This window comes from Vanellus vanellus, assembly GCF_965231255.1.
Source record: "Vanellus vanellus genome assembly, chromosome: 9".
Classification (NCBI taxonomy): Eukaryota; Metazoa; Chordata; class Aves; order Charadriiformes; family Charadriidae; genus Vanellus; species Vanellus vanellus.
This window is the reverse complement of record NC_138914.1, coordinates 7,255,580-7,279,496: the sequence shown is the minus strand read 5'-3', so window position 1 is coordinate 7,279,496 and position 23,917 is coordinate 7,255,580. Positions and strand designations below refer to the sequence as shown.

General features: G+C 39.1%; 1 protein-coding gene across 1 annotated transcript in view; it reads left to right on the top strand.

The window, feature by feature from the left end:
* Positions 1–437: 437 nt before the first annotated feature.
* Positions 438–23,917, top strand: part of CNTN3 (contactin 3) — a gene marked incomplete at both ends in the record, with an annotated part of 83,397 nt that continues 59,917 nt past the window's right edge. Inside the window, one exon of the mRNA XM_082487596.1 lies at positions 438–492. Coding sequence (XP_082343722.1) covers positions 438–492 — 55 coding nt within the window. The remainder of the gene's footprint in view (positions 493–23,917) is intronic.

The window sequence follows — 23,917 nt, the reverse complement described above, 5'->3', positions numbered from 1 at the left end:
AAGCTGTTCTTGTAACAAATGCATTAAACTACTGTGCTTTGTGTATGATTGCACCTCATGTACTCTCTCTTCCTTTGAAACTACTCTTTCGTCCAAATAAACAAATGCTGGAGACTGGTGAGAAGCAGGAACTACAAAATCAACTTACCCGTCAGCTCTGCTCCTGCTGCAACACCTCGTACACATACCTAGATGTGATACATGTGCGTACCCTTCTTTAGAGGGTTAAATCACAGAAAAGAAGAGAGGAACATTAGAGGATCTGTCACCTTTCTATTTATTAAAAAGTGTATTAACAAGGAAGCTGGTTCTTAGGGATCATCACAGGTTTCAGTTTTATGTTTGTTCTTTTAACAGGTTAAAACTTGCCACCTGGAAGACTGACCATACAGTTCACCTGAGCCTGAACCAGAATTACTGAATTTAGGTGCCTGAAGATGCTGCTGCTGTGGAAACAGCTGTTCCTGGTATCATTTGTTGGCTGTCTCGGAGGTAACAATATACAATAATCTCTAACTTTCAGTTTAGAGCTGTGTGTAAATCCCCATATTCCAGATTTGAAGTGCACTTGAGGAGTAGACCCACAGAGGCTCGGAAATGCAAATGTCGCATAGAGTTTAGAAACCAAGCATGCAATACATGTTTTAAATAATACAAAATATTAACAGAGAAAGAATGGAAATAACCTTTTTCCTCCAAAGGTACTACTTGGGGCTATGCTTTCAAAGCAAGCAGAAGATACTTGAATGCATTAAGGATGTTGTTAGTAGTGCATGCATCGTAGGTATGCTCATTTAATAGCTGCAATATGTATTTTTCTTTAAGTGGAAACTTTAAATTCTTGCTGTTATTGGGGATGATTGCTGAAGCTTTTGTCAAAGCTTTGTTTACTATAGAATGGGTTTATTAATGAGGAGTAGCACTATGTTATCAGTGCACCGGTTCAGCAGCTCAGAGGTTTGCTTTGCCTATGCTGCCAGGCAATAACCCAGCTAATTCTCAGTGTTTGGAACTTGGGCTGTTTTTCAGGTCTTCACTCTCCTGCCATGTTAGCTCTTCTGAGTCATTTTCTTTACCTTATCGAGGTCAATGCTCATAGCAGCAGAAGTCCCTTGCTTTTCTTGGGGATCTCTGTTCAGCATGCGTTCTGCTTGAACATCCCTAGTAATGTCAGGGTGCATGTGAGGGGGAGAACAGGTCCCTGTTCTGTCCTCGGGGTTGACTCTTGGTGATTTTTGTGCACATTGGCATCGCCAGCGTTGCGAAGAGCAGGCACAGTTGATGGTGCCCAAATTACCTGTGTGCATGCTCTACAGAATGGTCAGGGCTACTTTGGGAAGGAGGATAGTATATATGCACGTGCTTTAATTGAAACATGTACATCAAGCGGTTTGTAGCCTGGGTCTGTTGTGAATAATTGCGTTTTCTTTGCAACAATTCGAACGCAGGGATGGATAGAGAGAGATGCTGTGGCTTGCCTGTGCAGTCACCCAGCTGTGATTATGGACAGTGATACTGCAGTATCTGCTGTGCCAGCCTCTTTTCTCATCCCCTTTCCTCCTGTAACTGGTGCTCGTGTTCTGGCTGCCCTCAGGGGGATTGAATTCCTGCATGAGATGCAGAGAAAAATAGCTGTGAGTAAGGTATATTGATTTAGCTTTATATGGGGACTCAGAAGGCCAGGATTTGCTTGTGGCTTAGTCAAAAACTTTGAAGAAAGGGAAGCCATGTTGTTAAATGAGTCTGTAACGTGAAAGGTGCTAATATTCTCTATCAAATCCAAACCAGTCTGTAAAGTGAAAGGTGCTAATAATATCTATCAAGTCCAAGTCTTTTTCTACAGAAAAAGAAAATCCCAAGAGACTTAAAAATATAAATTATTTTTCCTGCAGGACTACTTTACAGATTGCTTTCTGAAAGATGTCTTGGGCATTTCTGACACTGAAACAATCATACAAGACTTAGACAGAATTATTGGTTGAAATAGAGGGGATTTGCTTTTCTCCCCTTTTAATCTGCTGGGAGAAAAGCTACCTTTTTAAAAATACTTTTGAGTAGATACTGTCTTGCTACTTGGGTCCATGCTTTCCCTGTGTCAGTCTGGCCCACCCCACTGTTGTGGCATAAGCCATATAATAAGTGTGACTGCCTTTGAGTCCGTGGAAATCCCAAAACACCGAGGGAGAAGGTGGCAGGCAGCTGTTTCCCTACAGGAGGATTAGGGGGTAGTGCTTTGTGGCATCGCTCAATGCTGCTCTTGCACTTTGAGCTCTTCTGTTTCAGTAGCCAATGCATGCAGCAGCAGGGCAGGAGGATGCAGTTGTGAGCATCCTGTGTTAGCTAGAGTTAAAAGTGGAGCTGTCCCAGCCAGGGCTGTGCCTCTCTTTTTGGGCTGCATCTGGAAATACCTGAAGTTGAAAATGTGCTTGTAATCTTGAAATGACTTGAAGGATGTAAGTGCGCTCTCTGTAATGCCTACTGCTAAGTTTCTGTTGTCGTTGGGGAGTTACTTGTAAGGGTGATTAACCACTGCCACATCTGAATTGGCATAATTTGACATTATAAATGTAAGCAAAATGACTTGTTGTTGTAGAACATATGGATGGACTTCTGAATCTCTCATATGTAACTTTGTGTTTCTGCTGACTGTCCAGTACAGTTGTTATTCAAAGGAGATATATTATTTGTTAATTAAAACATAGAATAAGCCAAACCATTTTTAAAAATAAGTGATTAGTTGATGTAATAAAGAATACTGTGGGGAGGAAAAAAAGAGGTAAAATCCAACCATTAAAAATAATTAGCTACTTAAATATTTCGTGAAGTGTAGTCTTTCTGGTTTTGATCTGCTGGGTATTGGTCTTGTTATATTTACACTGCAATACTTAACTAAGGTGTATGAATAACTTTCATGCAATAAATCACTTGTATTGGTGACTGGCATCATGCATATTTGTTGTAGCGAAATCAATTCATTCTACGTTCACAGTTATGTTAATGTTAGATGAGTATTGATGCTAAAAAAAAAAAAAAGAAACAACCAACCAACCCTGGTTTTTAATTTGTTAAAAATAATTTCTTCCTATAAGATTTTTCAGTTGATATAAGGTAAGGAAGATAAGGACTAATAACTTTATCTTACTGTAGTTTTTGGTTACATTTATACGATTTAATAGTTATCCTTTGAATCCTAACAAATACCTGAGATACAACTAGTATAAGAGCAGAAGGCTAAAACATCCCAGTACTTCATTCACAGATAACATGCAGTGAAATGTTCTTTTGAACTACAACAGTCATTTTACCCTTTATTGAAGTTGTATCTTTTAAAATTGCAAAGCATGCAAGTCTTCTGGATTGATGTTTTGAATTTAAATATGCTCTTTTTTAAGTAGAAAAGACCTTTGAGATAATACACGAGGTAACATTCAGACCCAGGAGGGTAGCTAACTCATACATAGCACAGGGTTCTCCTAGTCTTCCGGGTACTGCTGATTTGTTATGAGCAGTAAGATGGAGAAAGCTGTAAACATCATCGATTCGAGTCTTGTAAACAAATACTTTGAGTATGAACTGCAACATCTGTAGAACTATTGGTGTGACACCCTCAAAGCTTCATTCAGATCCCGTTGACCTTGGCAGTGGGGAAGTACATAACCTCCTTCTACAAGGATGAAAGATCTCGCCCGTCTGTTGAAGGACTCTTTTATCCTTTAGTCTCTCTTATGTTTGTTTCCTGTAATCTCAGTTCTTTTGGGTCATATTTAAAAGCAATTTATCTGAAAGCAAATTTTGTTTCTACTGCATTTGTTTCTACTGTTTCTACTTCATTCAGGATGAATGGGAAGGTTTCTTATGTTAAACCGTATTAACACCAGGTGTACCAAATGACTTGCTGGAAAAAATCTAGTAATGAATGTGTGGTTATATGCAAAAGTAACTGCAGAAAGAGACAGTATGAAAGGGATGATGTTCGCTGCAAATTCATCAATTTGCATCTCAAAGTTCAATACTTTCAATAGTGAAGTTGGCATTGACTGTCAATGAGTTTGCTAATAGAGAAATGTTTGTTACTCCGCTAATTACTCTACTAGTAAAATACTTCATTTCTAATGACCATTGCAGTAACAAGGAAAATGTTGGTAGTATTTTGAAGTGCAAATTACTCTGGTCTTGTGTAAGACTAACATATTTCTGTGTTCATCCTGCTAGCCCTTCTCTGCATCTGATTCAGTTCATCTCCCTTCAATTAGGGTACATCCCCAGTGTCAGTTTGGTAGCCGTGGGGAGCTGGTAGAATGGAGGACTAGTGAGAAGTCAAGCAATGAGCTATTTTTCACATTGCCAAAAGCCAGATGTTTGATGGAGCAGGATTGCTTGGAAGCTTCGAGCACTGCTAATTGATATATATCCCTGACTTAACGTTATTATATTGCCGTCATTGAGAATGCTGCTTGGAGTTATGGTCAGCGCTTGCGGAGACAAGAGTCTGAGCCAGATGTAACTTGCTGAATGGCCTGAATTGAGCATTACCAGCTGCCTAACCCATCTCACTCAACTCTGCAGAAGGTCTCAGTCCTCGCGTACAGTTCTGCTGTTTGGAGACTGGGCATGTTTAGTGCTGATGTTACCAGTTTGCTTCAATTGCTTGAATGTTATTAGTAGACCTTTGGAACAGTGTGCTTTGAAAATCCACTTAGGAATCCTGTAGTTGAGTTTATTTCAAGACAGATTTCAGTAAGAACACACTGTGAATGTAAAACAAGTTGTTAAACAGTTTTGAGAATATTACTTTTAACCTATCATTAAGATAGATCAGCAGGTATTCTGACTCTATAGAAAACAATTTTTCTTATTCTCCGCTTATAAGCGAAAAGACAGTTCTCTCAAGACCTGTCTGCAGTTCAGTGTTATGAAATAACATCACAACTACAGAAATGGAGATGCTGCTGATCTTTGCTTATAAACTTTGATGCTCTCTGTCCTTGCAGATAATGTATTTCAAACTGGTTCCCTTCGTGCAGTGTCCTATATTGAATTGCTTTTTGTTTATCCTGTGTGAATCTTCACAGTTCATCAAAGTGGGGATGTAAGAGTATCTAATGAAAAAAATAAAAGGCCCTTGGGTTTTTGTTTGTTGATGTATGCTTATATCTCTATGACTAATGATCCTGTAGTCTTTTTGTCCAATTACCTAAGGGAGCAAAAAGATGATTATTTAGCATTAAATATATATATATGGAGTTTCAAAACATCTACCTTGTTAGGAAAGGAATTTCAAAACATACTTTATTATTATGTTTAAATTACTCTGAAGAACAACTTCAAAGATAAAAATGAATAAAATATGCAAAACAATATGAACAGTTAAAGTGCAAAACTAAGCCATGATTTGTGGTGAAGTCATAATTTGATTCCAGGTGTGTTACAACTTCTCCTGATAGACTTCCACCCCTCCTTCCAAGTGACCCAGCTGATTTCACTTGCTCTTCGGGTGAACTGGATAGGAGTTCCTTTATATCCAGAGTGCAGGAATGCAAGCGTGCTGCAGACTGTGATGCGCTGCTATTGCAATGACTGGTGAATATGGTGAATGTCTGAGATAATTAAGGTAAACACCTATTGCACAAGTGTGTAAACTGCTTCTCTGCGGTTTGCATGGCAGCTGGCGTTTCTCACCACTCTTGCTAATTCTGGCTTCCCTTCCCTGCTGCAGTTTATTGTGCTGCTCGGCTGGGGAGCAGGAGTAAGCTCTGTGGGGAGTGCTGCCTCCATCAGCCCCAGCTGGCACAAGTGCTGTGCATTTGCTCACCCAGCCTTCCACAGCAGCTCCCATGCAAGCACAGGCATTAGTTTCTGTTGCTTTCTCATAATTTTCTACTGTTTTCAGCTGTTTTTATACTGCTAAAACTGACTGCTCTGTTCTTCCTGGAAAGATATCTTTTTAAAGTTTCTCCTGAAAATTAAGAAGAAAAACAGCTTTTGAAGGATGTTTGAAGGGCAAAGCAAGCTGTGAATAAATAGAAAGTTCGAAGAAATGAAACAAGGAGAACTGTGTGTGTAAATGCACGGAATTTTTGTTCTTCAGGAGATGAAAGGGCACATTTCAAACAGCATGTCCAGGGCAAGACCTGTAGAATCCACTTGGACTAACTTTGCTAAGCTTCTGACTTGTTGCCACTACAAACAGTCTTCTAACACTGTCCTGACTGCACTTTATCTAAATAGGCCAAAACAAAAAATACCATTAAACTTACTTTTTCCTCCAGCCATTACAAGCCTTGGCTAAAAAAAAAATAAAAAAATCTATTGGAACATACAGAAACTATTTGGACATTGAAGCCTAGTTCCTATTCTGTTCCTTTACACTTAAATTTGCCAACAGGGAGGTTTTCAGTCTAATTCCTTATTTAAGTGTCCATTTGAGTTTAAAACTAGATCATGTTATATGTATTTCTTTATTACAATTCAGGTGTTTTCATTGTTTTAATTTTCGATTTTTTTTTTTCTTTTTTTTTTTTTCTCCTAAGTCTAATACAGAAAAAACTCTGTTAAACCCTCAGGCTCAGCAATGTCATGTACCAGATCCACAACTCTCCTCTTTATTAGTATTAAGTTTAGGAGACTTATAAAATTGGAAGGCACAACTCTGTATTTTCCAAAAAGCATGAAAACAAACCTTCCATGTTCTTACTGATTTATTGTTGCTATTAAATCATGCCATGAGGAAAGTAGAAATACCCTCTCAGCAGAAAAGCTTGGCTCTTCACACCTGGAATACCATTTTATGAGGTGGTGGGTGACTGGCTTGCTTGGATCTCAGTCGTGCTCCTGTTTTGACCCCACATCTTCTGTCCCGTATTGATTTGGAGGGGCTAAAATAGGATCCTACTGAAAAGTGTTGTATGGGGCGGCTTAATATCATTGCACTTGCCTTGGATCCCAAATATCAGGATCCTGTAAGATCAGTAAGATGAGTGAACAATACTCTTGTTCGTTCTGGCATCCACTATAATTGTAGACAGGTATGAATTTCTGTCAAATCCTTACTAGCCAGCTGATCTGGAAAGCCAGTACTTTTCTCATGTACCAGATTTACGGACAATGTTCTTATCAGTCTGGGATGTGGTGGTTTGGTTCGGTTTTTTTTGGAGTGCTGCTGTAGGATCTGACCACAGTAATGAACATAGTCCCAATCCATGCTACCTTGCATTTGTATGTGCAGTCTGTCTGTCGGAGAGCTGTCTCTCACCCAATATTCCACAGGTGCATCTGTTATCTTCCTCTTGGTATGGGCTTAAGTAGTGAGATTTATTTCTGTGTGGCTAAACATCTTTTGAAGGCAAAAGAGTGCGTTATAGTTTTTTGGCTTCAGTATTTCTTGAGAACAAGGGGTGTACCAAACATCAACATGTTGTTGATTTAATGTAGATGAGGACATAACTCATGTGTTTCTGGTGAATTCTTGTATTGAAACTAATCCAATGTAGGAGAATATTTGCAGTCATAAATGGGTAATTCTTAGCGTAGGCTTCTTGGACGTTGGCATAATGCCAAAAATACCTTTCCCCTGAGCAAAACAGATATAGCTCTTAGAAACTTGCAATAATTTTGATTTAGTCTTCAGTGAGGAGTTTCTGTATGGGTCAGAATCCACTCATAGAAAAAAATAAATAGCTATCATCACTTACTACTATGACACTGCTCTTGTTAAAATTCAGTTTTCGTTACGAGTTACAGCATTCAGACAGAGCCAGTCTGTATCTTAATGCATAATGGTTTTGCATATTAATCGTAATATCCGTTTTGCACATTATAGTCATAATGTTAAAATGAATCTATGCCAATAGTGGCTGTCAGAGTTGTTTAGTTTGGATTGTGTGTAGATTGCTAACAAGATTCATTACACTGATAGAAAATTCTATTTGCTTATTGAATTAGCTACAAAATGAGGAAGCAGTCTTAGAGTTCTGCTGTCCTATGAATTGTTTGATGTCATGAGTGCTTCATACAGATCTAGTATCAGAAAACAGAATTGCTGCTGTAAATCTGAAACAGCACACATTGTGGATATCCCTTTGCACTTAAACCCAACAAACTATGAATACAAACTACTTCTCTGTTGTGGTGAACAAAGGATACAGCAAAGAACCCGGTAGGTAAGCTTTGGGAGGCAAGAAACTTGCCCTGCTGAAGGCATCTATTGCTTATAAACTGCCAGATGGTGGTGGCTTACTGGAGACCCAGTTTTACCTCTTGCTGTGTACCAGTGTAGATCTTGCCTCCACCTTCCTGCTTCAGCTCTTGCTTTTAATTCAGCTATAGTCTTCTTGTGCACTTGTACTTAGCATTGCGAGCTTTTCTGTTTTCAGCCTACCAATGGAGCGCACTCATTTCGAGAGAAGCTTTTTAGGTCTTGTATTCATTTTTTGTCAATATTGTCATAAGAAGAGGAGCAGCAACAGAGAGTGATGGTAATCTGTTCACTTGCAATTGAGGGAATAAATATAGTTGTCTTCATCCGGATGCCCTGTTTTTTTCTTGTTAGCTACAGATAAACTTGGGGTGGTCCCAGTCAATGAAGAGACTGTTACTGACTTAAAGTAGTTTCTCCAAGTGCAGTGGATTTACAGAGTCTGCATTTTGATGGTGGGCATACTCTCTCAGTTACAACATTTAATTCCTTAGGTGTAGAAAGTGCTGTGATACTAAAACTCTTTTCAAAGGCAGACCTTAAATACCTCTGAAGAGTCTCATCTGTTTCTACTTCATCTTTCAAGCTGGAGAAAACCTTCTCTTGAAAAGCAGCTACTTTGTGCTGTCTAACCTCAAAGCTGAGTCCTCACCTTCAAACAATTAATGCTTCATTTAAACAAGACAAATGCTGTCTTTATCTTCTTTAATTAAACATTGCAGATTTTATGACTTTTGAATGGAGAAATTTTGGCTAGTGGCAATTCTAATTTTTACATAAATTGCTGAGAAGAAATTTTAAAGTGTTTTACCCTGCAATAAAATTTTGTTATTGCAAACATTACTGAGTATGAAAGCACTACATCTGTATTTACACAGTTGTTCTGCCTAGTGCAGTTTAAAATGCAGTACAATAGTGCAAGTAGTTCCAATGAGGTTTTTTGGGGGGGTTGGTTTTTTTTTTGTAAAAGGTTATGGAGCTTGGGTGCATTGAATAGTAACCAATAATAGAATGCTTATTCAAATCTACAGCCTAAATATTTATTTAATAACAATGGTGATAACTCCCAGTGCCTTAGGACTCCTATTTGCTCAATTTCTTGGTAGATAGATCGTTGCCTGGTATTTAGTATATGGTTACTTATTTGTTGTTGATTTCGGTCTCCTGTCTCTGACACCTTGAACACAGTAGCTTTTGAAGGTACACAGCTGTTCCTTAGCATGTAGCTTGCCAGCCACGTGATGAGGGTAGGATAGGAGTCTCCAGAGCTGTTTTTTTGCATTACCATGGCCCAACATTGGCAACTCTGAGTTTCAGAAGTGAAGTCTTGGAAGTCGTTGTCAGACAGCTGGCTTCCACCCCAACATCAGGCACCTCCTGTCCTGAGGTGGTAGGAGGGGACACTAGGAGCTGCCTCCAGGAGAGGCTGTCATCTGCTCCCCATGAGCTGGGATCCCTCTTTCTTCTCTCTTAAACCATCAGCTTATCTCTTTTTCCCTGTCCTCCAGCAGCAGCTGTTAAAGTCATTCTTCTTTACTTGCCAGGCTGTCCCTGCTGAAGAGATAAAAGCTTAGAGTTTTGGTGTTTTGCCTTTCTTCTGCTGGTTTGTGTAATGAAATGAAGATAAAGCTTTCAGTCATTACCTGAATAACCATACTATTGTTTTTTCTACCTTTTGATAGCAAACTAGACAGAAGCATCCCAGGCTTGCTGTCTTCATTGATTAAACTACCTTCTGAAGTATCTATTGTTGCCTATTGCTGAGGAATAAATGATGACCAAGATGGATGAGTAATCTCATCTAGTGTGATGATTCCCGGGGTTTTGGGTACTGGCTCTTAGCTTCTATTTCTTAACTACGAAAGAGATTAGTGGTGCTTGTTGCTTTATGAAGTCACTGCTTTAGCATGACTCACCTGCAGATCTCCAGCCTTCATATAGAAATACCAAGGCTGGCAAGGGGAAACCCTTTTCTCTGCAAGGAGAAAGGTAAAAGACATTGAGGAGGGAACACACAGGACAAGGACTTTGTTTGCTGTGCAGAACATAAGCTGTATCAGCCCCGTACTTGGGGGGAAAAAAAAAAAATAATATTAAAGTGGTTGTGAATGACAGTTGAAAAACAGGGAAGGTACACTGCAGTTGAAGTCTAAAGCTGAATAATTTGGCAGATGTTCATGAAAACAACAGAACTGAGAATAAATACTTTATTTTGTATTTAAAAAGCCTTCCAGAAGAAACTGTTCTGTTTTTGTTCTTGTTCTTAATGATCATGTTCCAAACAAATGCTTTAGATTTTTTATTTTTGGTAATATTGAATACGCTGCTTGGACAAAAGCTTGATTTTTTTGCCATAATTAACCTTTCCGTTTCTTGTTTAATAACAAATGAGATAATATTAGCCTTTAACTTTTCCAATACAGGATGTATATATCAATGTTGAGATTTCAAGGATCAGTATTTATCAGGGATCAGAACACAATTTTTGCACTTGGTTTTCAGTAAAAAATAACACAAGGTTGGAAAGCAAAAGCTTAACCTCAACCATATTACTATACATGTTTGAAAACCTAAGCAAATAAAAGCTCATTTATATTCTTGTCTGATTAGCACAATCAGAACTTATTGATGCTAAAATGAACCAAATTTCCATAGCTATAAACAGAATATTAAAATATAGCTGTTTAATGTCGCATGATGTTTTTTCCTTCTTGGATGGAACAAATATGACTTTCTTGTTGACTTTTTAGGAGTCTTGCAACAAAGTCAAAAGCAATTCAAACACATGCCTTTTGACAGGAAAGTAGACCTTTTTCTAGACAAGTGCTGCTTCCTTTCTTGGAGGAAAAAGCAGAAGATGACACAGGTGAATGTGTTTGTGCATGGTTATCCTTTACTCTTGCACAGTCTAGCGTCAGATGTTAAGGTACTGCAAACTCAATGGAAAAACACGTGAACATAGAAACTAGATTATTTGAACCAGCCACTGGAAGTATTCGTAGTATTTTAATACAAAAGAGTAGAAGAGAAAGCCTTAGTGAAGAAGGGGAGGTGTGGAGTAACTTCATGTGATAACACACAGTAAGGAACTCAGACTCACAGAATGGTGGGGGTTGGAAGGGACCTTTGGAGATCATCCAGTCCAGCCCCGCTGCCAGAGCAGGTTCACCTAGAGCAGGTTGGACAGGAAAGCGTCCAGACGGGTTTTGAATATCTCCAGAGAAGGAGACTCCACAGCCTCTTTGGGCAGCATGTTCCAGTGCTCTGCCACCCTCAACTGAAGCCACCTGGATGTTTCCCTGTGGCATAAAATGAGAAGCCTGGAATCGCCTAATGCGAAGAGCACAGGGCGGTGGGTTTTAAGGAGACCTGGGTTCAAATTGCGATGGCTGTGACCTTGTGCAGGTGACTTAAAAGTTTCCATTCCAATTGCCAGGAAAAAGCATGATGAACCTTGCAAGGGTCTGTGTGAAAAGAGTCACACGGGAAACTTTCTGCGTTGTTCTAAATACACACTGGTGTCTGTTGCCATTTCGTGTCCTTTTGCTAAGAAGCACCAAGTGTGAGGGATTGGTGGATTAGCATCACTTTTGTTAAGCACAGGCAATAGAGTATGTCAGGAACTTATTTTAAATAAGCAGAAAAAAACCGTAACTCCTGTGCTGCTCCTCCACCATTACAGACTGGAGAGGCTGGAAATGCCACCTTGTCCCCAGTGAACTGTGAGTCACACCTTGCACACAAGGCACATACTTTGCGACATAATTTAGTGCCTCTCTGGGTGCTCTGCAGCAAGAGGTAAAGGACTGCGAAGAAAAATGTAGCATTTGTTTGCCTTTGGCAGTGATTGTGCAATATGAACTTCAAAATGTTTTAAACCTGAATTTAAAACAGCACAATTTGCATAGTCAAGGGTAATTAGTGTATATTTTATCCTGGTTCCTCATACAACTATTTATAACTGTGAAAGCAATTTAGAAAATCCCTAAATAGTTTAATGCTAGTTTCAGGTAAGGATTCTCCCATGCTTCAGAGGTAGCAGATAAAGGTACTGCTATCGGTAAACAAATGGATGGCAAATTTCATGATATTGAAGATAACAGGTGAATTGTGATGCTCACAGCCTTAGTACCAGACACAGGACTTGATTCACATTGATGTGAACGTACCCTAATGTAAATCTTGCAATGGCACCTTCAAGGAACTTCAAATCTGCTCCTTGGTCATATTTAGGCGGCCTTTGCATAGCTTGGAAGAGCTAAAGTGGACATAAGAACCAGTCTTTAAAAGCTCTGCTAGCTTCTTTAGCTAGTTCACTCTAGATTACTTCTGGTCTTTATATTGCCGGAGATCGATCATCGGTAGAGACTTTGAGTTAGGTCTTTTAAGGTTTCGTCACATTTCTCATTTTTAAGGTTCTCTGTGTAGGGAAATCATATGGCGTGTTATTTAATGAGTCAGCTATGGGGATATGTAATGGGAGGAAATACATTTTTCTCTGTTTTTTTCAGACTGTGAAGAAACACTTACCCTGTATCAACAGCTTAAAAATGGGATGGATTCATTCTTTCCTGTGATGTTTTTGTGCTGGAAAGCGATTCCAGCAAGCTATGATAAGAGCCAGAGTTTTTTGAGATAAACTACTGACATTAACGGTGCCTTGACTTTTTGGGGAAAGGGAGCGGTATGACAGTTCTTTCTGCCTTCAAAAACTATAAGAATTGCCTTTGGCAGCTGTGGAAAAAACTAAATCTGAATTTGCTTATTAGTTTATGCAAAACTTTATTGCAGACCATAGACTGTGGTTTAAAGAAAGAAGATTACATGGCTAAACCTATTTTTTTATGTATATTTTATATATAAAATCTAAAGGTTCGTGTAAAATTCTGGATCTACACCCATAGCATTGATGCGGAGTGGACATGTAAACTCTCGTAAGAGCTGAAATAAGTGTGTGACAGTAGTGAGCACTGTAGTGGAAAATATTACTTCTAGATTTTTTTTTTAAATTTTTTGGATCTTAACTTGAATTATTGTGTTCTGTAAATAGTATCTGAAGGGAAGATGAAATTACATAAAAGCATAGGGTAAATGAGGGAGAAAAAGCAGCTGTTGCGGAACATAACCTTATCAGTTGGGGTGGCAGTTTCAATTCCATCTGAGTTCTCTCCAGTAATCCTTTTTATGTTGGATTAAGTAACAGTTTTTGTTGTCTCATTCCTATAGCAACCTTATCTTTTTTTTATTTAAATCTGTTTGTCTCTTGCTATCTTTCAAAGCCATCTTTCAAAGCTTTCACGTGAATGGCTTGTGAAGGAGAGGAGTATGGTGAGCAGAGAGAGCAGAGACTTTCTGGCATAGGAAATAAAGGAAAGACTATTTTAGATATAATAATTTAAAAAATCAATTATTTTTGTTACCTAGAGCTATTTATTGCATCATTTTTTAGTGTTGTTTTTTCATGAGAACTGAAGTTTTCACACTGTTTTAGTAAGTTGTCTGTCCAAAACTTTTTAAAAAAAAGTTTGAAAGCCAATCTACACGCCCATCCGAAAATACAGACTGAATGACCTACAACATTGTGGCTTATATGACTTAAAGTGCCGCTGTCAGTGAAGGTAGGTCTTAACTTGCTGTGATTTTGCGCCTCATGTAACTTGGAATCTCTTAAGAGAAATTTGGGTGCGAGCAGAGGTTTAGCTGGGTGCTGTGTTGATCCCCGACTTTGTGTCCAGCCCTTCTGCCCTGTTGGTCCATGACCAGTGGCCCACAGCTCCTCAGCTGGGAATGTCCTGACCCGGGAGGGTCTTTAAATCCTCCGTATCACAGGGATGTGGACCCAGGTCAGGGTTTGTACAAAACCAGTTTGTACAAAAGGCTTCGCATCCTCTCTCATTTGCATCTGCTTGCTGTTTTAAGGCATTAAATGAGGTTGGAAAAAGCAGCTGTTGCTTCATCTTGTACACCTTTTTCTCATATTAAATATTTCACTTGATTGGACCTGCTTAATATAATAAGTGCCTGAACTGAAGTGCAATGAAAGATAAATATGTAAATTGATCTGAATCAGAATTTTTCTTCCTTAGCTGTAATGGTGATAGTTTAACTGTCTGCTTTCTCAGTCCTGATGACTGCATCTTGCTGAGAACCAGAGATGCAACCCGCTGGCGGTGGTGTTAGTACTGACGCTAAGAAAACTGGAACTGCAGTTTTGTGTACACTGTGGTGGTCACCTGCTTTTGGTTGTCCACCACCTCGTATTAGATACTGCCAGAGTCCTGCTGAGAGCGGCTTTGCTGCCAAACTTTCTGCATGCATTTGAACTGTATTTATGGGTGAGGAATGGGCTGTTTTGTTTATTAGCCCATTCATATTTCATCCTCATAATCCACCTTGTTAATTTCCCTAATAGCTGTCTACGTTTTGACAATAGTTATTTTTGACTTGAACATTAGTTTTGCGACCTTGGATATTCTTTGGAGGGCAATAATCTGCTGAAGTTATTTAGTGCATGTACAGTCTAGTTCTTACATTATAAGTGTTTTTTTTTAATGGGTTTGGTGGTGGGACTTGGGGGGGTTGTGGAAATTTTTTTTTAAGAATTTTAAAACCTGAAAGTTTTAAAAAGATTAAATTTTAAAAGGATTAAAACAATATATTCCATTATATTTTTAGATATTTAGACTTTATGACTTTATGCCGTGATTCTGATTATTTTTTTTTTAACAGGAGCCTTTTGAAGTGCTAGCTTTGCTTCTGTAGGTGTAAGAATTTTTATAATTAATAATTTTGGTGTTTTCTGCCCCCCACCCCCACCTGGTAAAGCTCTAAACAACAAACGCTTTCATTTTAATTTTTGCAGACTTTTTTTTTTTTTTAGAGTGGTGACTTTCCTTGCACTTCAGGACTGTTCTTAAACCTGTGATGTATGGCTTACTGGGGAAAACAGAGCTTATATTCACTGAAAAATCAAAGTAAGTCATTGCTAAGGAAAGAGTTTCAGCCCTTGTTTTGTTTGTCAGAATTACCCAAATGGGGTTTTGTTAGCTCATTTAGCATACTACGGATAATATTAAGATAATACTTAGACATCTACATTACATTAATAGCACATTAAGGGCCTGATCTAAAGCCCATTGAAGTTGATAGGAATGTTCAGTAGGAATTTTATCCTTTCATCTTTCAACTGTAGTTTTACAGCTTCCAAAATCAAACATAATAAAACTTTTCAGTCAACATAAACACATCTGTCCTATCTGTGTTGTACTTCACCCCTCATGGCTAATAAAACTATTGGATTTGGAGCCCCCTTGAACTGAAACAAATACTTTAAATAATTCTGAATGCATTTTACAGCAATAAGTTCTGAAATAGGAAAAAATAATGTTGCTAAAAGGTGTATAACAAGTGTGGTTGTCTTGTGATGTACCAAATTATACTAACACTCAATGAATATATAAATATTTAGTAAGTTCTAACTGTAAGTTACGCATGACTGCAACACAATGAATGTCAGATTTAGGCAGGATTGAGAATAGCTGTTTAAATGTCTTAACTGTGTATGTTCTTACTTTAAATGTACTTTTTCAGGGCTCCGATTTGCTGCCAACCTGCCTACTTTGCTTCCTGGTGTTTATCAGTATAGCTCCTTGCTAAGCAAAGGCAGTATCTTCATACTAAAGCGATGGAACTTGCAGAACTACTTGTATTACACTGCATTGCTTCTGTCTTTATTTTTGTATTGATAATGTATTTACATAAGTGTTTCTAGTAGATTATGGTAGTGAGCGGTGATGGAGAGCACAGGCTGTGAATTGTGGGGAGTCTCATTTAATAACCAAGGAAATTCTCGCTACTTATGAGGAGAGATGCAGTACCTGCTTTTTATTTTCCTGTTATTGCCTCTCAGCCCTGCACAGTGAGAGATCTTCTTTCTTTTTTATGAAACTGTATTTTTTTCAGCCCATGGCTTTTTATTAAATTGTAGTTAACAATATACTTTTGAGGATTACATCACCCTACGCAGAGCAATTTGGCTTAGGCTGGAGATCAATCTGCACATAAAGCATCTGTCACTTAATGATTCTGCTTAGATAACAACAAAATGATTTGAGGTCCCACGGCGTTTTGGGGGTTTTCTCCTTATGTACTTGTTTCCATCTATTAAAGTCTCTTCAGTCGCACTGGAATTGTATTTGTTTTTATAAATGGAGTAGCAGAAGCACAGGTAGGTATTTCTGGGCAGTTGTTTTTCTCCACTCCCAAAGCTTCTGTTGTTGAATGGTCTGATGCTGAATTTATTAATCTATGCAGTTGCTTGCTCAGGTGTAATCCCTTGTTCAGCCACATTTATTCATCCACTGAAGGATGTGCACATTGGTACATCATAGCATATTAAAGGTTTACTGCCGCCTGCCACAGCTGTCGTCTCTTTGACCCTTCAGTAAACTAACAGTCTTCCACATAATTTTGCTTTCATTCAAGTGTAATGCCATTACTGCGGAGGCAGACAGAATGCAATTCTCTAAAGATCTTGTTTCGTTCCCTTCTCTTCCAAGGAGGTTAATGTGCTCAAATGATCCCTGCATTTTCTTTTTTCACTCTCTTGCTGCAAGAAGAGCAAAGAAGAAAGTGCTCTGGATAATCTGTTTGCACTAGCTTTTGGAGGATGGAGCAAACTGGAAAGACGAACTCCCCAGTTAGCTGAGAGGCCATTTTACCACTTGAATTTCAAATGATTTCATTTGTTTCCTTAGCGCTACTATTTTTGTAGCTTTTTACTAAAAGGTTATACGGATGATTTTTTTTTTTTCTGATACTGCTCAGCATGGAAATAAGCAAGTCAAAACCTCTTTACCCAGAACCAGCCAAACCATGTTAAAATGTTAATGACATATGGGAATAATTTAAGGCTTAAGATTTTAATCAGTGCTTTGTCTGTAGACGTTTGCCACATACAAGTGGTACCATTTCAAAAAACAAACCACTTCCCCCCCCAACTTCATATTAATGTTTGCATTATATTAGTGCTTTGCAGACAGTGTGGATAGCCTTGTGATCTTGCAGAGCTGATGGAGGGAACAAGAGCTGGTAGTTGATGGGCTGAAACTGGTGTCTGGGGACATCTATTCAAAACCCCATCATGTAAGGCGGCAGCTGTCATGTCATCATGTGCGGTTTCTCTTTATGAACTTGTCATCATTGTAATGTCTGATGACTTGTATTTGCCTAGTGCTTTTATATTGATTAATTCTACTGTATGTAATAGTATTTTACCCAGTAATGAAGTTAAACATTCGAATGAGTCAGTGATTTGTTGGGTTTCTTGGTTTAGAGACTGGTTCTACACTGCCACAGCTTCTCATCTGCTCTCTGAACTCTTGTTTGCGATTTGCCAGTAAGCTTCAGCAATCGCTCCTCGAATACTGAAGTGTATGATATGATGCTTGTGATTTATTAATAATCTGATATTAACATTTTGCATGTCTTTCTGAACGTTTTGAACCTCTGATTTCTTTTTCTGGTTTTATTTCATATTCTTTTCAGAAGAATTTTTTTGAATGTTCAGCTTTGGTTAACGAAATCTAGCATTTTTCTCCTTAGCACTTCAACACTTCAGCTCTTAACCTGCGCTACTCTTATTTGCCATTTCATCTTCGGGTATAACTGTTTTGTTCACTTCTATTTATAACTATAGCCTCTCTTTAAGCCAGTTCTGTGTTATCCATCCTGTATTTTTTTTCCTCCTAGCTTTTCTGATGGGAATTCAGTGGAATTACTATCTTGTTTCTCTTAGAAGCCTTTTTGCCTCCCAATAAATCCTCCTTTACTGGAAGAAAAAAAATGTCTAGAGATTCTGATCTTTATGTCTAAACTGTGGGACCTAAACATACTTCCAGATTCCCGTATTTACTAACTTCATGGCGAGGGTAAAAGCGATTTCTCATATCCCAGTGTCCATGAGAAGGTGATGTAGGTCTAGAGGCTGGAAAAGGGCTGCTACGCATCACAGCTGTTTTCAGTTGAAAGCAAGACACTTAGGCACACCGTGGTACTTGTGTGCCACGCACCCTGAATTGCATTGATTTGTCACTGTATAAGGTGTCCAAGTAGATGAAGTTAGAGCGAGTTCTTATCACAAATCATTGCTTTGTGTAATGAATTTAATTTATTCCAAGTCATGCTTGCAAGAGTCTCCTGTTCTTTCTACAGACATCGCAGTATCAGACACCGATTCATTCTGAGTGAGCCCAAGTGCAATTTTATCTTCTATTTACTCCTCTGGTTAATTGCATAATGATTACTGTTCCTGCTTTTATAAACCAAAACATGGGATTTGTTATCTGCATAAGGATTATACTGCTTGTTTTTTAAATGTCTGTTATATCTGGGTCAGAGCAATGATTAATATTGGAAGAGAGGTTTTGTAACCAGACTGAAGCTCTGGTACATGTCCTGAAAAGGCCATTCTGATTTTTATAGAGGATATGAGGGGCAGAAGCAGATGTGCGACAGAGCAAAGGAAATTTTGGCTTAATTGTGGTGGGTAGACATTGTTTATAGTTCCAGTGACTGATGAGCGTGTATTTGTGTAGCTGGTAGAAACATAGCAGTTCTTCAGTAAGATAAAAGGTAGTGTTTATAGTACTTTAGACTTGAAAATAAGCTATGCCACAGGTTATTCATGTCTTCTGAAGATGAAAGATCAGAAGAAACTGTTAGATGATCTGTTTTGATCTCCTGTATATTACAATACAGTTCTACTTTGTTACCCCGGTATTAAACCCTTATCCAGTAACTTATTGCTGCTTCTGAACTGTCTGCAGTTTTAGTTCTAACTTGAGTTTGTCTGGCTCCTTAAGAAATGATACCAGGAGGAACTCCTGTGAAAACGCGATAGGAAAGCGAGCGGGCAGCATGCTGCTGCGAAGCCAGCGCCAGCCTTGCAGGGGACGGCAGTGGTTACTCCTCTGGTATGTCTTCACTCCGCTCTAAATGACTTCTTTTATTGACTGCTGCTAGCCTGTTGATAGGAGGGTACAAGTGTAAGAAAGTTGCTTACAGTGAAAATGTATTTCAGCGTAGATGAGTAGAACTGCTGCAGCGAGTCTCGCTGTGCGCGTTGGAGCAACTGCAAGGATCTCTGCTCATCAGGTTTCCTTAAACGAGCTACCGGAAGCCTGAAGTCCACGCTCAGCAGGAGCTGCTGTGCACTCAATGCCTGCTGCAGCTCACCGTAGTTGTAAAATAATTTTACACCTTCCACATTCAGACTCTCAAAAACTAATTAAATATACTCAGCAGCACTTGAGGGTAGGAGTGGTTTCTAGATAAGACAAGCAACTGGCTGCTCTAATAGCAGGAAACTCTGGCATGAATCATCGGCTCCCTGTGCTGAGCAGCTCCAAAATGAGACTAGATGGCCTTGAGATGGCCTTTAGGTTCTTTTGGTTGAATTGACTCTTTGTCTTTGACAGTTAAGAAACAACTCCATCAACTCCTGCTCCCTGAAGTTTCCTAGGTTCCCTGCAGCATCTCCTCCTTGTACCTTAGGTATTGGCAAGAAAATGCTTTTCTGGGTTTTCCCTTTCACATGAAGACTTACCAAGAGTATGCCCAAACTCTTGATTGCTCCCCATGTTTGCAGTTTGTTGCTGTTTGTAAGGCTCGCCTAAGGGAATCTGGCATTGCTATTGAGATGAGTTGGTCGGTCTGGAGTTCAGACCCTGGCAGTGAATACTGTGAATTTCCTCTGGATTAAAAGAAAAGGGAGGAGATAGAGGAATTCAATTGATAGTAATGAATATCATGGTCATAATTAAGGGATGAGGGATGGGCAGAATGAGTTTTATGAGACTGCAGATAAAGCTATTTTAAGAGAAGTTGAGGAATGTGCTGCGCCTGAGTGTTGGTAAGGGTTGAGGAGACTGGAACTGGTGGGGAAGCAAGGACTGAAGAGGAAGCCGTCGAGGAGAAGGAGGGGACAAGCACAGGGGTGTGTGAGGAATGACAGAAACATGTATGAACTGCATCTCAAGGTATATCATCCTAGACCCCATGAGAAACCATGGCATTGGGACTGTGGCTCTCTGGAGCCAGTGGTTTCAGTCTGGGTGGCAGCTTCATGGGACCTGGGTTTGTGACCTTCCTGATGGCTCCTCTCCTGATGGGAAATATCCCTCAGTGCCTTTCCCAGCTGCAGCACGTCCCCAGTCAATGACCCAACGCACACTTCCAGCCCAAGCCCTTGGTGCTGACATATTACTGTTATGTGTTTTTTCTCTTGGCCGGTATTTGTGATCTTAGGCAACCTTAGTTCTGGCATTTTCTAACTCCAAATAGAGTTTGCAACCTTAGTATGTTCTTTTAATCTTATTAGGGACTACAGGGTAATATATTTGCACAAGAATATTGAATTAGATTATGCAGTGTTTTTTAGCTTTTGATTAAATAATTTTTTTAAGAACCTGTGCACAGGTTGGAGATATGGCTTCAAGGGAAACTTTTTATCATTTGGCTTTCATCTGTAGTAGTCAAGAAATGCTTCTGCCATTTGAACTGCGCAATGTCCTGTCTCCTAGAGATTAAGTTAGATTTCTTTACTTTTTAGCATTTTTATGTGAAGCTGGCAATTTTTTATTGTTTTAAACATCTCCACTGTCAACATCAAAATGATATGGTTTTTCTTTTATTTTTTCTGCCTTACCTGCAGTAGAAAATATGAGTTTTGCTTGTCAGCTGCAAATGACATCATGGCAAGAAATGCATTTCCCTGCATCCCTTTTCCATGAAGTCTGTAAGAAAGTAACTACAGACCATCTGCTTTAGCCACTTTTAGCTACTGCAAAGGAAATGAACAAACTATATTCTGGTTTGCTTTGATGTGCTCCTGAACATCCATTAACGTACAACTTCAGTGTTGCTGTATGGTGTCTGGATAGAAATAGATAATTTTTCTTATCTATCCTGTCCTCCTGAGCCTGTTAATGTAGTCTAATCCTAGCTAGTAACCGAAGAGATTTATAGTCATAAATGTTTGCAGCAATTTTCCAGAATCTGTTTTATGCTGTGGCAACATCTTTGTACTCAGCTGCAGTTGTAGTGGAGCGCCCAAGGAAGAGTGTATTATATCCCTGTTTCAGAAATGTTAGGTTTGAACATCACAGAGGCAATTAATGTCAGTACCATATGCTGTATTCAGGATACTAAGTCTGAGTTATTTTATTTGTCAGATGTGAAAATTCACTTAACTATTCACATAACAATTCTAAAAAAAGAGGTAATACAGTAAAATAACTGTTCTTCATCTGCATAAACCAGGCGAATGTGCTACTGTGAAAATGTGTTGCTCTTATTTCTACCTGTGCATTTCTCATCTACCAGTATCTCTGATAATGAAATTAAAAGTTTTAATTTCCTCTGAATTCTTCTGTAAATATTGTTCTTGATAAAGTATTAATTTCTGTGCTTGTATGGCTTACTTCAAGTAGGTTACTGAAATCACTTACAAAGAAATAGTCATCCTCTTTAAGTTCCCTTGTACTTGACAAACCCATCTGTTTTTAGGTTGAGAAACAGTATACTGGAGCATTATTAAAATAAAAACAAAAAATAAAAATCTGTTAGTATTAACTCTTCAGGGTTCCCAACATATTGAATTAAAAATGCCAAATAGTGGCTGGAGCTAGAGATAAAACCCAACTGATTCGGGGGGGGGGGAGCAGAAGTTATTTTTGTCAGGATAGGTCATGGGTTACGGTTTGCTCTCTTCTTCTAGGTTAATTACTCTGGTATTGCAGCACATGGTTGGGGAGATGGCTCGTTTCATTGCACATGCCCCCTGGCTGCAAAGCTGGTGGTAGAGGGGCAGAAGTAGGCAGATAAAGCTACTTCAGAGTTTTAATTGGAGCAAGAAATGCAATCTCACGGTTACAGAGCTTTGGAGAGCCTGATCCTCAAAGAGGTGGTCCACGGGCTGTGGAAGCTGGAGGCTCACTGTGGAGAGCTGGAGCAGCTCCATAAAGATGGTATAGTTTCCTCCAGGGGCTATATTTTTAATTAGCTGCATTTGAGTTAATGCCATTCCTTATTAAGTTTGCAGCTCTATATGAACTTGTGCATTTCGTATTACTTTGCTTAACCTGGGCAGGACACATATTTTGATGAGAATTATAAATATTTTGAAGGTCTGTGAATATTGAATTTTTATGCTGACTAACAAGTTAGTGTATTTTTATGTGTGAAGCAGCAGCTGTGGCAAGACATCTGTTGATAGGACACTTACTCATCTGCTATATATGTTATTTGTCATCATTACATCTGTTACAGTCCACATGGCCCTAATCAAAGCAGTGCGGCTTTCTGCCAGGTGCTCCATACCAAGTGAGATAGGAAAGAGGACAGATTTTGGCTACCCGTATCCTAGCAATACTTTCTGGTGACGACGCAGCTATATTCTGTAATATTTGTGGGAGAATCCATCCGTTCCTTTAAGGAAGGTGGCTGCCTTTGAAAAGATAAAGGAGCGAAGTCGGTGGCAGAAAAAAAAATATCCCATTGTCACCAGCATGTTCCCAGTGCTTCAAAAATGAACTGTTGGAGGATGGTTTTCACGGGTTTATTTATGTGGTGTTTTTTTTTTTTTTTGTTTGTTTTTTTTAATTGAGGAAAGTCTTCTTGGAAATACTGCTATTTGTTTAATAAACAAACCCTTCAGGAAACTGGACCTAGATCTAGGCAAAGCATTTATCCATCTGTTTATTAAAACGTGAGTAGCCTGGTGTTCTTCATTAAACCTGCTTTGTGGTCATGAGTGATTAGTGATGGAGGTGCTTCATAGACTGCCAGGACATTCTTAGGGTTTGTTTTAGGAAAGCTTTAGGGGGGCAAAACCTGTGTTGCATCTGAGAACTCATCTGTAGGATAATTTCCTTGAGCAAACACCCTTCCTGCCTGAGATATTTTGTAAATTACTTGAATTGCTTTGTTCGGTGCTGTGATTGCCTTGAGTTCAGTGATAATTCTCAGATAATACAAACTTATGAAAGGCATATTTTCTGAAATATTTCTTGGAGAACGTCTTTCCTTCAAAATGTGCGTTTCCCTTACAACACTATCTTTCCAGGTATATCAGTGCATTTTTTGCCAATGTAAGTGTGTTCAAAAAAAAAAAAAAAAAAATTCCCGCAGTGGGTTTGGGCAGTGGGGCTGAGTTACCTGCTGGGCATCGGGGCTGGGTCTCAACCTGGAGGAGCAGTGCTGCTGCCCTGGGCTGCAGGAGCACACCAACAGTACCAGAGCTGCTCCTGTCTTAACAAAATGGGGCTTTAAAAATACTCTATAGTGTGTGTGTGTGTGTAACCTGCTGTACTGTTACCAGATAAATGCTGTACTATAAAATGACAGTTCAGCAGTGTGTCATGGCACTGAGAGCTCTTGTAGAGGTTGCTGTGAAATTATATGATTTCCCTGTAATACCAGCCTGATGAAAATGAAACTGTGGAGATGGTTCCCCAGCAGTCGGTAAATCTCTTCTGGAGTGACAAATCATCCCGATTCTTTGCGTGCTTTGAGTAATATTCACTTTTGCACTGTTAACATTTTTCTCCTCTTTCCTTTCTACCTCCAACAATAATTAATGATTATGGAGATAATTTTTGGTCTCATCCCCCCCATCCCACCCTAGCATTATTCTCCCAGGCTTGATCTGAAGCCCAGAGAAGT